This window comes from Nicotiana sylvestris, chromosome 12 (genome assembly GCF_000393655.2).
Source record: "Nicotiana sylvestris chromosome 12, ASM39365v2, whole genome shotgun sequence".
Lineage (NCBI taxonomy): Eukaryota > Viridiplantae > Streptophyta > Magnoliopsida > Solanales > Solanaceae > Nicotiana > Nicotiana sylvestris.
Genome location: NC_091068.1, coordinates 42,409,543 through 42,424,134, shown reverse-complemented (window position 1 = coordinate 42,424,134; position 14,592 = coordinate 42,409,543). Strand labels below are relative to the sequence as shown.

The 14,592-nt window shown below is 35.7% G+C and overlaps 3 protein-coding genes across 5 annotated transcripts; 1 reads left to right on the top strand and 2 right to left on the bottom strand.

Moving 5' to 3' along the window:
* Positions 1-979: 979 nt before the first annotated feature.
* LOC104246539 (uncharacterized) lies at positions 980-7,473 on the top strand. Of its 3 annotated transcripts, none has more exons than XM_009802359.2 (11): positions 980-1,185; positions 2,378-2,495; positions 3,536-3,669; positions 4,161-4,363; positions 5,168-5,449; positions 5,529-5,587; positions 5,670-5,706; positions 5,791-5,862; positions 5,968-6,118; positions 6,245-6,376; positions 6,621-7,473. In XM_009802359.2, the coding sequence occupies exons 2-11, from the start codon at positions 2,393-2,395 to the stop codon at positions 7,032-7,034; spliced, it is 1,587 nt and encodes a 528-aa protein (XP_009800661.1). In that variant the 5' UTR covers positions 980-1,185; positions 2,378-2,392; the 3' UTR covers positions 7,035-7,473. The 3 variants fall into 3 exon arrangements, with proteins under 3 accessions (XP_009800661.1, XP_009800655.1, XP_009800675.1); XM_009802353.2 differs by having other exon boundaries at positions 2,371-2,495; XM_009802373.2 differs by lacking the exon at positions 980-1,185 and adding an exon at positions 1,908-2,020 and having other exon boundaries at positions 2,371-2,495.
* Positions 7,474-11,400: 3,927 nt separating this feature from the next.
* Positions 11,401-11,946, bottom strand: LOC138882954 (uncharacterized). Its single transcript, XM_070163603.1, has 2 exons — positions 11,715-11,946; positions 11,401-11,639 (listed from the first exon to the last, which is right to left on the bottom strand). The coding sequence occupies exons 1-2, from the start codon at positions 11,944-11,946 to the stop codon at positions 11,401-11,403; spliced, it is 471 nt and encodes a 156-aa protein (XP_070019704.1).
* Positions 11,947-11,994: 48 nt separating this feature from the next.
* Positions 11,995-12,585, bottom strand: LOC104246579 (uncharacterized). Its single transcript, XM_009802394.1, has one exon. It carries the CDS (start codon positions 12,583-12,585, stop codon positions 11,995-11,997), a length of 591 nt encoding a protein of 196 aa, XP_009800696.1.
* Between the last annotated feature and the right edge of the window lie 2,007 nt (positions 12,586-14,592).

Below are 14,592 nucleotides of genomic sequence, written 5' to 3'. Positions count from 1 at the left end.
AGAGAGGCGTATGAATATATACTGCACAAAAATCATACAAAGAAATATATATATATATTTCCAAAGGGCACACAAACAATTGGTCTTACAAAAACACTTTCCAACAGTGAGCAATCCAAAACAAACCCTACTGGTAACTTAAACTTTTTCCTAAGATTAATTTGTTGTAAATTTGGAGCAGAAGTACAATTGCCGAACTGTTCAATTAAAATAATTGACCTTATAACTAAAGCGGTGTTGCTTCTGGAGATAAATACCAATTTGTTTTGTAACTTGAAGAAGAAAACAAAGGAGGAGAAGTGGAAAGAGAAAGAGGGCTGAAGTTATTTAAAAAGTGAGTACAAGTTAAAAGTTTTTAAAAAAATGGGTATAGATTAAATGAGAGCGACCAAATAAGACGCTCTGTGCAATTTTTACCTAGAATCTTATGGTCATAAACCTTTCATGTCATGATTAAGAGATTGCCATTAATGAAAAAATATAAAAATATTAAAATTTAAGAATTTTCCAATATAAAAACATGTCATTTCTTTTTTAACATGTTTAAAAGGAAAAAATATCATATAAATTGAAATCTAGGAATTATAATTAATTTAGGAATAGGAACTAATTAAGAAGGTTTTTGTCAAACTAGCTAGTAATTGATAAATAATCAAATCCCTTCTGCATACGCATCATATAAAATGTTTTGTAGACGGACTAGGGATGCTTTTATCAACATGTTTATTTTTTTTCATTTTAAAACTTATTTATTATTATTGCTTAATTATAAATAAAATTATAACTTTTTTAAAGCTGTTTTCGGAGCAGCAAAAGGGGGAAATTACTTTGAAAGTTCTAAACTTTCTCGATATGTTTCTTATTCAAAGTAGAGAAAAGGGAGTTGAAGATACAGAGGCTGCTGTTTATTTAATAAATAAATAAAGACTATCTGTTTTCTTCGTGTGAAACTGAACTTTCCCTTTTCTCTACAGAAGAAGCTATCTAGAAAAGTTTCTATCCTTGGACCAATATGAAGAATTTTCTAATATTGCAAGTTAAATATATTTATATATATATATCATCTTCACCTTCAAAAAACAAGAAGCTTGGCTATCTCCTTGAGTTGTGTATAGACGAAAAGCCTCGAAGAAAATACAGTGCTAGCTGAAGAAGAAAGCCAGACATAGAGTTTTTGCTTCTCAGGTGACAATTCTTTCTTAGATTTTGTGTGTGTGTATATATATATTTTTTTTTTCTTGTTTTGTTGTCTCTTCTTAATTATAGGATTCTGATTAAGCACTTTCAAAGATTAGTTGGAAATCAAAATTACTCTAAAATGGTTGAAAATTTTGGCTAACGTGTATACCTCGTACGTGAAGAAAATGACCTAAAAACTCCAGATATCCTTCTCCTTTATGAATAAGTCTGAAAATATTTTTTTCTTACCTGAATAGGAGTTTAGATTCTAAATTCCTTTTTGTTTTTTTGGTAACTCCCTCTTTCCCCTCTCCCTTCCTATGATCTCTTGTTAGCTATCTTTCAAGATTTTATTATAATGTGTATGCATACGTGAAAGAGATTTGTACTTAGAGTCTAATATTTTCGATGTTTCATATTATGTGTTATCATTTTTTATATATGTTTTAAAAAAATAGTTTTTATATTTGAAAACTTTTAATTTTTTACTGTATTCTTAATAGCATATTTTATTAGCTACTGATATCGAGTATAGACTCGGCTACATAAATTAATACAGATATAATATTTGGTTATCTTTTTGCGTTGGGCGTGAGGTGGGATGGGATTGTGTGGACAGTGGGGGTAGGGTAGTGTAGTAGTATCGGTCCTATTAGTAGTTAGGTGGAGGAAGTAGAAGAAATGAATGATGCTACAATTTCATTTTCCTTTCTTTACTTTCTTCTTTTTCTTCTCTGGCCTTTATTGTTCAGAACGGCGGATATGTTGTAACATATCCATAATTGGTTTTCCATCAACAACAACAATAACATATATATTCAAAATTATCTCATACTGTAAGGTAAAAAATACTCTGTTATGCAGACCTTATCTTTATTTTGTGAGGATAGAAATATTGTTTCCAAAAAATCCTCGGCTCAGGAAATATTTGGTTTTTCAATTGTAGCTTATTCTAACAATAGTATGAGAATTATTATAATATATATTTTAATTTGTATTAAGAATGATCATATCATTATTCTTATATATAAGAAATACTTCAAATAATATTTACAAACCCAGTTTAGTAATTAATTCTCAAGTGACGTGCTCCATCTCTTTTTTTTTCTCTCTTTTTGTTTGTCTGCGTGTGTTTCTTGAAGTAAAAGTCAAATTAATTAGTATTTGTCGCAATAAATAGTTAATTGGCAGTTGACAGGTTAGAGGTTAGAAGATGGAATGGATGCAAAGGAGGAAAGTGGGGTTATCCCTGCTACTGGTTGTTATCCTCATTTCCTTCAACTTAAGTAGTCTTGATGGACAAATAATTAAACCAGGTGAGAAGTGAGAACCATTAATTTCTCTCGTTTTTCTTCTTGTAACATCCCTTCTTTGTTTATTTTTTAAAAAGAATCATATATTTTTATATTTAAAAATAATTTAATTTTGAACCTTTTGTTTTACTCATTTAACTATAGAATATTTAAGATTATAAGTTTTAAATATCTTATAGACACTTAAGACTATAAATTTTAAAAATCTTTTTAAAAAAAATATATATTTCGAATCAAACTAGTCACGTCAATTGAAAGGAAGAAAGAAGATGATACTAAATTGGGGCTACAATCTAGTCTACCCTGATTGCTACACAAAAGAAAAGAACAGAGAAAGTTAGGTTAGGTTTTCATCAATTTTGAACTTGCTCCTTCCTTTCTATATTTGATACTTTGCTATTATTAATGATCAATGAGATTATTTAGTTTATTAGAGTTTAATTAAAAAATATTTATAAAATACATAAAATTTGCAACTTTCAACAATACAGACATATATTTAAAAGGATCTAGGTGATATATACTAATAGTATATTATTACCCTATCAGTGTAGTTTAACACATTACTACATCAGATTAGTTATTATTTTTTTTTCGAATTACTTAATAATTTATCATACAAATCATTTGTGATTACTTTAATTTATAATGATCTAATTATATAAATATTTTTAAAGTTTATTAAAATAAATAAAATTCAGTGATAGTGGTTTTTAAAATATTAAATATTTTATGACATTTGAAACAAATAACGTGGTTGAGAAACAAAGACATACAATAACATTTTAATCGTGCGATAGTGAGATGTAAATAATTATTCAAAACCTTAGCCTACTTTTCCCATTGGGGTATATTATCATTTATCATCACAAAATTAGGAATACGTGAGTTTGGAAATATTTAACGGCGCTATTGCAAACGTTGCATTATCAATTAAACGCTGTTCATTTTTGCAACTTATGTCCCAGCTAGCTGAAAGTGTATTAATCATTCCTGTTTTCTTCTCATTTTTTGTGCAAAATGATTTTTTTTTAATTTTGCAGAGAAAAAATTGGTTGAAATAGAGAATGAGTCAGGATCCATACAGCAATCAGATGATACTGTGAGGATTGATCCTTTGGACAATTTCAAGAAATATAGAGGAGGATATGACATTACGGAGAAACATTATTGGAGTGTAAGTTAGCAAAATTTTACACTATCAATATGATTTAACATGTTATAGCAGCTAGCAAGTACAAGTTACATAGTGTAAAAAGAGTTAAACTCTTTCTTCTATGTAGTTAATATGTCACCTAAAATATTATTTTCCATTCTAAATTTAGCTATTGATTTTTCTTTACATTTGAAATATTATATTAATTATTTTACGTTTTTACGAAAACCATATTTTCGCAATTTAGGATAAATTATCCTACTAATTATTTTTGAATTGCTATTCCATTGTTAAACTACATTTATCGCTATGATAAATTCGAATAGGAAAAATATTTTCTAAACTTTTTGTCATTTCACTTATAGTAGTACTATTAATTATTAGTACATAATTTTGATTCTTATGTGAATAACTTTGTTAAATTTCAAGATATTAGGTACGGATCTTCGAAAGATTGGGTCATGTAGGAAACAAGTTTATTTCAAGAAGCTAAATTTTAATATTTGGTGCAGTCAACCATCTTTACAGGTATATATGGCTATGCCATTGCTGTGGTGTGGCTCTTGTTTGGCTTAGGATATGGACTATTTCTTCTTGCTTCAATCCTTTGCTGCAAAAGAAAGAACAGAAAGCTCAAAAAGAGATCAACTTGTCATAGTGAACACTACTATCGCTGCCTTATTCTCTCAGCCATTTTCTTGACAATTTTAGCCATGTAAGTTACTTTACAATTCTTTGCATCAAGGGCTTAAAATGTGTGTATAGAAAGGTAACATTATCTACTATAACATTAAGTCACAAACTAATTTTTCTCATAATAACAGTAAAGTTACTAAATTTTAGCAACTATAACATCCATCAAAGCGACTCTATAGTTAGTTATAGGGGCTTGAGTTTTCTGACGTTACTTTTTATATTAAAGAGTTATTTTAATGTGGTAAAAAATAATTGAGTGACTTTACAGTTATAATGGATAGAGTTGAGTTAATACTTCCTCCATCTCAATTTATGTGAGACAGTTCAGATTTTGGGAGTTAATTTTTTTTAATTTTAACTGTAAATTCATATTAGAATCTTTAAGGTTTTTGAAAATTCATATATTTGAAAACTAAATAAATATTACTACAAGTCACAATAATTAACAATTTAAAATATTTAAAAAAGGAATATAAAAAACTATGGTCAAAGAAAAAACTCGTTTAACTCTTGACATTCGAATGCTACCAGACGGAGAGAGTGATAAGAAAAAGTCATACTACAAATGGATTATTTCTTGAATACTACTCCTTCCGTTTCAATTTATGTAAATCTATTTGACTGGGCACGAATTTAATGAAAAAAATGAAGACTTTTGAACTTGTGGAGTAAAATGAGGCACATATATTTTGAGTGGCTATAAATTATTGAATAAAGATAAATTGTTTCATTCTTTTTGACACTAAATAAAAAGGAAATAGGTTCACATTTATACTACTATGCAAGATTCAAGTAACTGAAACACCTTTTACAATTTTCACAGAACAGCAACAGGCCTTGTTCTAGGAGGGAACGAAAAGTTTCATTCAAGAACTGATACAGTAGTGGACATTATAATAGATACAGCAGATGGGGCATCAGAGACCATTTACACTACAACTGAAGCCATGAAAGAAATGAATAATGGCTTAGAAGGAACTGATTTAGGCAAAGAAGCTGCTGACTTCTTGATTCCTACATCTCAAAGTCTTGACAGACAGGCTGATGATATACATAGAGAAGCCAGAAAAAATAGACGATTAATTGAGAAACTTCTCAAGATAGTGTAAGTCTCTCTCCTTAATTTGTTTAATCATTCAGTATTCGGAATTTACTGCTCAAATAATCCAGATCCGCGCATACAGGTACATAGTGACTACAGTGGTTATTTCTCTAAACTTGGTTGCTGTAATTTCCCTATCAGGTAAACTCTATCTAGTTTGATCTTTTTATATTTTTGCATTGGTTAAGTACACTGACTAACGGTGTGAGTTTTTTAATTGCAGTATTTGGGATTCTGAAATTTAGAAGAACCCTTAAATTGTAAGTATATTATGTCAAAATCAAATAAAAGACAAAAATACTGTACTGTACAAAATTCTGATACATTCTTGTGATTGAATGCAGGCTCATTACATTGTGTTGGATCTTTACAACTCTGTGTTGGTTTCTTTTTGGCATTTATTACTTCTTAGACAAGTATGAAAATTATTCTCAACCAATTCTTTGCTGATATATATTTATTTCATTACCAAACTGTATTTAATTTGGATTCTAATTAATTATAGAAAATGATTTTTGCAGCTTTGCTGGAGATACATGCACTGCACTAGAAAATTTCCAGACAGATCCCTACAACAGCAGTTTGAGCTCAATTCTTCCCTGTGATGAATTGGTTTCAGCTGAATCAGTCCTTTATGATGTCAGTGAAGGGGTACATCGAATAGTTAACGAGGTAAACTTGAAAATTCATATTATTTCTTACCATATAATAGATCAAGCCATGCGCGCACACACATATATAAATTTTTCCATTGTCAATAAAGATTCCATCGTATTTATCAATGTTGGATAACTGCAGGTGAACCAAAGGTTATCTACAGATTATGGAAATGTTGCACAAATCTGCAATCCTTTCTCCGGTCCACCAGAATACAACTACCAGCCAAGAAACTGTTCATCTACTACAATTCGAATAGGGGATCTCCCTGGGGTAAGTACAAAATTCTATAAGCTTTCACATGATCACGAATTGTAATTACTGAACTTTATCCACTATTATAACACTAAAATCACAATTTTTTCTCGTCACACTAAAGTAGTTGAACTTTACCTACTATAGTTCTGTGACTCTACGAATAGAGTTGAGTGATTATAAATGAAATTGGCCCCATAATCAGCATCATGAGTTAGTTCTCCGTTACCTTTGATCTGAACCCTTGTTTTCTTTGATGAAGTTCTTAAGGATGTTGACATGCACTGATCCAAACTGCAAGGGAGGAGTGATGGTCTCCCCTAGAGATTTCAACAATGTGGAGGCATACACAATTGCTCTCCAGAAAATCCTCGACGTGTACCCTGGAATGGAGAACCTAACTCAGTGTGACACAGTATTTAATGCATTTGACGATATCATTGACAAACATTGCAAACCATTAAAGAAAAGCGCACATTTGGTATGGGGAGGACTTGTTTTCCTCTCAGTTGTAATGGTAGCATTAGTCCTCGTGTGGTCTTTCGAAGCACGACATGAAGGGAATCATCACAACTTAGATACTTCTGTCAAGCCTCATTCTGCAACAGCAGATATGCTGGAATTAGGCACAGCAAAAGAAGCCAACACAGGCTCAAATTCTATTTCAGCCATGTAAATAATAATTGATTTTACTTCATTGTATTGCATAGATAGAAAAGATCATAGGCGTTAATTTAGAAGAATTATGAGAGATCAATTAATGCTCTGGAGAAGAAGCAAGCTTCGACGCTCTCCCAGACAACAACAGAGGCATCATGGTTAAAGAGCATCCAACGCAAAGCGGCCTTTCATTCTTTTATTTTGTCGGGGTACATCTCCCTGCACCCTCAGCTCAGGGGACCAGAAAATGCCTTTCGTTTTTGTTCCGACGGAGGAAAATGAAGTAGAGTTATAGGACCAGATTTTTCTTTAGTTTTATTTATTGTTTTCTCAAAAATAGACCGAATAGGAAATTCTTGCTTCTTCTGAAAGTTAAAGAAGTCAACAATGGGGACAAACCCCTCAATGGCATGTATGAAATTCATAAAGCTAGAAGAATATTCATTTTTATTCAATCTTTTCCCACAGCTCAAGGGCATTTTGCTTCTCTATAGACCTGAAATTGAGCATTAATATTAAATCTACCGAAAAGTATTAACTCCTTACCACCTCCATCATAAGAACATTGTCGCATTGAAGTATAATAAACATAGCCAATTGGGGAATAGAAACTTAATTCCTAGTACCTATCATAATGCTCTTTTGTACTTGAGAAAAGTAATTGACTTGAGCTAAGTACATAAATACCAGAACAACGACGACAACACTAATACTACAATCTCAGACAAGTTAGAATCGATTATGTTAATTCTTATTGTTCATGTCACTTCAGTTGAGCTCATTAGTTCAATATTATTAAAAAATTCGTTCCTCTAGCAGTGAATTGAGCTGAGCATGACTTCAAATATAGTCCAAATGTGTTGGGTGTGACATTTGTATCTTAAGATTTCTACCGAGAGTTTTGGTTCACACATATAAAACCTTTCAAACACGTCCCCCCCCCCCCCCCCACACACACACACCCCGTTTTTGTTAGTTTTAATCATCCCGTTGACTCCTTTTGAGGACTTTAGGCCGGTCAATTACTGCAGATTACTTTGAAGACTTCCCTTTCTTTTTTAGTCATACTCTAAAATCCCACCTTATGGTCATGATGATACCTAACATGCAGGCTAGGAGAACCAATCACTCAACAACCGAATAAATTACAGAATGAAGCAACATAACAGGCCTAACAATGATTTATAGCATAAATACATCTAGAACAACACCAAGCGGAAAATCGTAATACGATCCTCCCAAAAACTGGTGTCAATACATAAGCTCTAAGAGTGTCGAAGTACAATAGTAAGAAGAAATACAACACTGTCTGAAATAAACAACATTGTCAAAATAGGAAAAGAAGGTGACTCCGAGGTCTGCTGATGAGCAGGCTGCACTACCTCGAGTCTCCTAGCACTGCAATGATCTATCCCTCAACTCTGCTCATGCCAATACCTGAATCTGCACAAAAATATGCAGAAGTACAGTATAAGTACAACCGACTGAATATACTCTTTAAGTATCAAAACTAACCTCGGCAAAGTACTGGCGAGATTGGTTAATTGATATTAGTCAACTAATACTTACTATCATAACCTGAATATTCCATAAATAAATACAACATAAAAATCTAGCAGAAATAGTGTATAAGATGATATGTTACAACTAACAGAGACAATAACATGCTTTCATATAAGAGATGATCAAAACTTACATTAGTTCATCGAATCAACATAAAAAGATGATATGCATCACAGATCATTATTATAAATGCGGAGTATAAGAGTTTATAATGACCATGAATGAATAAGACTCGCTCCAACAACCGACACTCTCCAAATGTCCTATAAATATGCGCATGCAAGGCCCAAGGTACAATAGGTGATCACCTGAATTCGAAGGGACGGATTGAAATCAATACGCTGCACGGACAACTCACATGCCTTAATCATACTAATCGCATAGACATCTCAGGTGCCTCAACCATACTAATTGCATAAACAACTCACGTGCCTCAGTCCATATAAGAGTTTCCATATACAAAATATATACATATGTGCCATAAATAATATAAAGGTGATGTATGGACATGAGAAATATAAATAATGTAGGCAAGTGAATAATATGACTACGGGTAAATCAAGTAGAACAAGATGCCAAGAATAGCCATTTCCGATCAACAAGGTAATAGTGGCCTAAATAGGATTTCTAGCATGACAAAGAGAGCTCACGTAGTCATATAAGAGAGATAACAAGTTATAAATAGCATAAAATCAAGGCACAAAATAACCTAGAAATCTACTTGATCACGAATATCCCAATGACACTCACATTTATGCTCGCCACGCATATACAACTCCCTCAAAATATAGCAAATAATCAAATAAGGACAATTTCTTAAAGTAGATCCCCTCAGCCAAGCCTAGATAAGATACTTACCTTTGGAACTCCAGTATATTATACTGGAGCCAGCAAAGTATACCGGTCCAGCATAATATGCTAGAAGTTCATACATAGGTACACTGAACTCCACTATATTATGCTGGACTAGTCTCTATTGCAGCAAAATAGTAGTTATTTCTCAATGACTTGGTAAATGCTGGCTATTTTTGAATGACCAATCCGAAAACTGGCTAGCCCGTGCTATTTTTACATTTTATTCTGAGTGAGACTTAACCCACAAAACTTATATGAGGCACCTCTAGTTATTAGACAAGTGGAAAAATGGCCCCACATGGTAGGCTCTCTCTTTTATCTCTCTTGCACACTGTGTTTTCCATTTTACCATCTCTTTCTAATCTTTATCCATCTTACAACAACAATAACAACAACAACCCAGCAAAATCTCACTAGTGGGGTTTGGGAAGGGTAGTGTGTACACAGACCTTACCCCTATCCCGAAGGAGTAGAGAGGCTGTTTCTGAAAGACCCTCAGCTCAAGAAGACAAAAAGACAAAAGGAGACAATTTCAATAACACCACAGAAATAATATGAAAAATATGAACAACATGAAATCAAGAAGAAAGATACAAAGCAAAAGTGAAATAGTATCCCTACCAAACTAGTCTCACAAAGTTATGATATAAGGCAAGACTCAACTACCTCCTAACCTACAACCCTAATACTCGACCTCCATATGTTCCTATCAAGTGCCAGGCCCTCGGAAATCTGAAGCCTCACCATATCCCACCTAATCACCTCCCATCAATACTTCTTAGGTCGCCCTCTACCTCTTCTTGTTCCCTCCATAACCAGCCATTCGCACCTCCTTACCGGAGCATCTGGACTTTTCCTCGGAACATGCCCGAACCATCTGAGCCTCGTTTCCCGCATCTTATCATCAATAGGAGCCATACACACCTTCTCCCGAATATCATCATTCCTAATCTTATCCATCCTAGTATGTCCGCACATCCACCTCAACATCCTCATTTCTACTACCTTCATCTTCTGGATATGTGAGTTCTTAACCGGCCAACACTAGCCTCATACATCATGGTCGGTCTAACCACCGCTTTACAGAACTTACCTTTGAGTATTAGTGGCAATGTCTTGTCATATAATACTCCAGATGCTAACCTTCACTTCATCCATCCTACCCCAATATGGTGTGTGACATCCTCATTGATCTCCCTCCCCCTGGATAACTGACCTAAGGTATTTGAAGCTGTCTTTACTCGGGATGACCTGTGATTCAAGCCTCACATCCACACCCACTTCCCCCTACTCAGTGCTGAACTTACACTCCAGGTATTCCATCTTCGTCCTGCTAAGCTTGAAACCCTTAGATTCAAAGAGCATGTCTCTAAACCTCCAGCCTCTCGTTAACACCGCTCGCGACTCATCAATCAGAACTATGTCATCGGCGAATAGTATGCACCATGACACATCCCCTTGAATGTGGTGTGTTAACGCGTCCATCACCAGGGAAAATAAGAATGGCTGAGCGTAGAACCTTGGTGTAACCCCATAATAACCGAAAAAACCTCAGAGTCGCCTCCTACTGTCCTAACCCGAGTCTTTGCCCCATCATACATGTCCTTAATCGCCATAATGTAGGGAACCGGCAAGCCTTTTACCTCCAAGCTTCTCCAGAGAACTTCTCTAGGAACCTTGTCATACGCTTTCTCTAGGTCAATAAACACCATGTGCAGGTCTTTCTTCCTATCTCTGTACCGTTCAACCAACCTTCTAACAAGGTGTATAGCTTCTGTAGAGGAACAACCGGGCATGAACCCAAACTGGTTGTCGAAAACGGACACTGTCATCCTCAACCTCGCTTCAACCACCCTCTCATACACTTTCATAGTATGACTCAGTAATTTGATACCCCTGTAATTGTTACAACTCTGGATATCACCCTTGTTCTTATACAATGGGACCATTGTACTCCACCTCCACTACTCTGGAATCCTTTTCGCCTTAAATATAACATTCAACAACCTTGTCAACCACTCCAAACCTGTTTTCCCCACGCACTTCCAAAATTCTACCAGAATCTCGTCAGGCCCGGTCGCTCTACCCCTACTCATCTTACTCATAGCTCTCATGACCTCCTCAACCTTGACGCGCTTGCAGTACCCAGAGTCACTGTAACTATCGAAATGCTCCAATTCACCTAGCACAATATCTCGATCCCCTACTTCATTAAGAAGTTTTTAAAAGTAAGTTTGTCATCTTCTCTTAATCTAGGAATCTTTCATCAATACTCTACCATCGTCATCCTTGATGCATCTCACTTGGTCTAAATCTCGAGCTTTCCTCTCTCTCAGTTTGGCCAGCCTAAATAACTTCTTCTCCCCGCCTTTTTCCCATAGTTCCTCGTACATACGACCATAAGCCGCAGTGTTAGCCTCCGTGACCGCCAGCTTCACTTCCTTCCTAGCTACCTTATACCTCTCCATGCACTCTTGCCTCTCTTCCTCACCTATGCTCCCCACTAACATCTGGTACTCCTCCTTCTTCGCTTCCACTTTACCTTGTACCACTTCATTCTACCACCAGTCTCCTTTGTGCTTGCTTGAGATGCCCGTCAAGACCCCTAACACCTCTCTCGCAGCCTCCCTTCTAGAGTCTGTTGTCGTTGACCACATAGCACTCGCATCACCACTGCTCCTCCAAGCTACCATAGCTGACAACCGCCCCTCTAACTCTTGGGCTTTATCCTTAGTTAAGGCTCCCCACCTGACTCTCGGTCTTCTTCGAGCAGACATTTTCCTCCTCTTCACCATAATACCAACGTCCATCACCAAGAGCCTATGTCGCGTCACGAGTATCTCACCTGGAATTACCTTGCAATCCTTGCAAAACCCCCTGTCACTCCTCTTGAGTAGGAGATAATCAATCTGAGTCTTCGCCACCGCATTTTGAAAAGTAACCAAATGGTCCTCCCTTTTCAGAAAGCTAGAGTTTGCAATCACCAACCCAAATGCCTTAGCGAAGTCCAATAACAAGGTTCCTCCTCCGTTCCTCTCCCCAAAACTGAAGCCTCCATGCACTTCATCATACCCACATGTGGTCGACCCAATATGACCATTGAAATCCCCTCTTATGAATAACTTCTCAGTAGGTGGTACCTGATGCATAATCTCATCTAACCCTTCCCAAAAGCTTCATTTAACCTCCTTATCTAGGCTTGCATAAGGTGCATAGGTGCTAACAACATTTAGGGTGCACTGTCCAACCACCAGCTTAACAATCATCAATCTATCATTCACTCGTCTACCCTCAACCACAGACTCTCTAAGTTCCGTATCCACAAAAATACCCACTCCATTCTCACCCTTTTGGGTTTCTGAGTTCCAAAGTTTATACCCGTCCGCGTCTCTCGCACTCGACCCTACCTACCTTGTCTCTTGTATACACACTATATTGACCCTCCTCTTCTGGAGGATCTTCGCCAACTCTATAGACTTACCTGTCAATGTATCTACGTTCCATGACCCAATTCTCAACCGATAAACACCCTTGTTTCCTTTACCTCCCTTACCTCCCAACCCACCCCCTAAGCCCTTGCCCTACCTCCCGACCCACCGTTCGCTCCCCCCGAGGACATGAACTCACTCGACCATCCCAGACCAAAGCCACTATACCTCAGGCGGACTAAGGGGAATCACTAACACACACGATAGACCAAACTAGAAGAAGACAAAATGCCATTACAGGCATACTAATACGGTGAATAAACTAATAAGAACTAAGACGACAACAATTTAACCAACACAATAGAGCGAAACACGAAAACGGGAGGTACCAAATCCCGTGAGTAGAACCTGGGAATTTTCTTGGTATACCCGACGGTGTTGCGGCCACCTAGCTCATTCACGTCCAACTCATGTCGTTCCTTGCAGACACTCGGGTAGTTCTTTACTATTTGCACGTGCCCGTCTCGCTCACTGCCCAAAGTCGCCGGTCCTAACCTAAAATACACACAGAATACCACGGAGCCAAACAAATAGGGGCTATCACCGCTACCACTGGTGATGCCTAGCCGTTGCAACGACATGAAAAGAACTAGTCATCTTACTGAATGGAAAATAAAAAAACTAGTCAACTTTAAATCTCTCTTCCTCACTTCTGAGTTTCTTCTCCTCTATCTTCTAAAATATTTTCAAAAAGGAACTAAACAGTTGGATTTTTAGGGTTGTTTTTCGTGTATGCTTGTGTAAATTCTAGAGTTCAAAACGAAAAATGACTAAAAATTTCTTTTCTTTTTGAAGAGAAAAACTAATGGGTTTAATATTTTGGTGGGAGAACTATTAATTTTTGAGATATCTATGCTTTCTAGTTTCTCTATAATAATATGATCAACAATTTGGTTGAAGTGTATTAAACCCGGCATCTCACTTATGTGCAGTGATAAAACTCAACTTCATACATTTATCTTTTTATTTTGGTATTGCTGCTTGGGTACAACTTTGAATATCTTAACCTTTTCTTTTGTGATGATATGAGATTCTAGGTTTGAATTTTATGTGTACTTCACCTTTTTCGATGGCTGAAAATTGTAGTATATTGTCTTAGTGAATTCATGCTAACTTTGAATTATAGTAATTTATTGTTTGTATTGAAGGCACCGGAGAAGGAGAGGAATGAAAGAGGAGATATGATGCATTTTCCCCCATTAATAGTCATATTTGAATTAAACAAATTAGGCAGAATAGCCGGATAGACATCTGTACTTGTTCGTGTTTGTCATCTCGGTCCCTGTATTCAACGAAATTTCATTCAGATACTTGAACTTAGTCAAAACATGTATTTTAAACCCCTCCGGCACGCGTTGCTCACTCACCTGACGTGGAAAACATTTCATGCCCACATCAGTTAAATTTATGCCATATCTATATTTATTTAATTATAATATTTTTTTAAAAAATATGCCAAATCCATCCCCATCTTCCTATGTTGTCGACGACCCTTATCACCAGAAACAACCGAAAAATCGCAAGGTCGCCTCCATATTTTGGATCTCTTTCCTTCTTCCTAAGCACAATCTTAAAAAAATTCTATCTCGCTTCATCTCCTTACTCTCACTATTTCAGGTAAAATTAATATCACCACAGTAATATTAAGTTTACAGGCTTCAACAAAGT

Coding starts and splice junctions, on each gene's coding strand:
- LOC138882954 (XM_070163603.1), bottom strand. CDS start 11,946: ATGTTAGTGGGGAGCATAGGTGAGGAAGAGAGGCAAGAGTGCATGGAG. Junction 11,640..11,714: donor ATGCATCAAGGATGACGATG/GTAGAGTATTGA, acceptor TTAATGAAGTAG/GGGATCGAGATATTGTGCTA.
- LOC104246539 (XM_009802359.2), top strand. CDS start 2,393: ATGGAATGGATGCAAAGGAGGAAAGTGGGGTTATCCCTGCTACTGGTT. Junction 2,496..3,535: donor TGGACAAATAATTAAACCAG/GTGAGAAGTGAG, acceptor TTAATTTTGCAG/AGAAAAAATTGGTTGAAATA. Junction 5,450..5,528: donor GAGAAACTTCTCAAGATAGT/GTAAGTCTCTCT, acceptor CCGCGCATACAG/GTACATAGTGACTACAGTGG.
- LOC104246579 (XM_009802394.1), bottom strand. CDS start 12,585: ATGCATCAGGTACCACCTACTGAGAAGTTATTCATAAGAGGGGATTTC.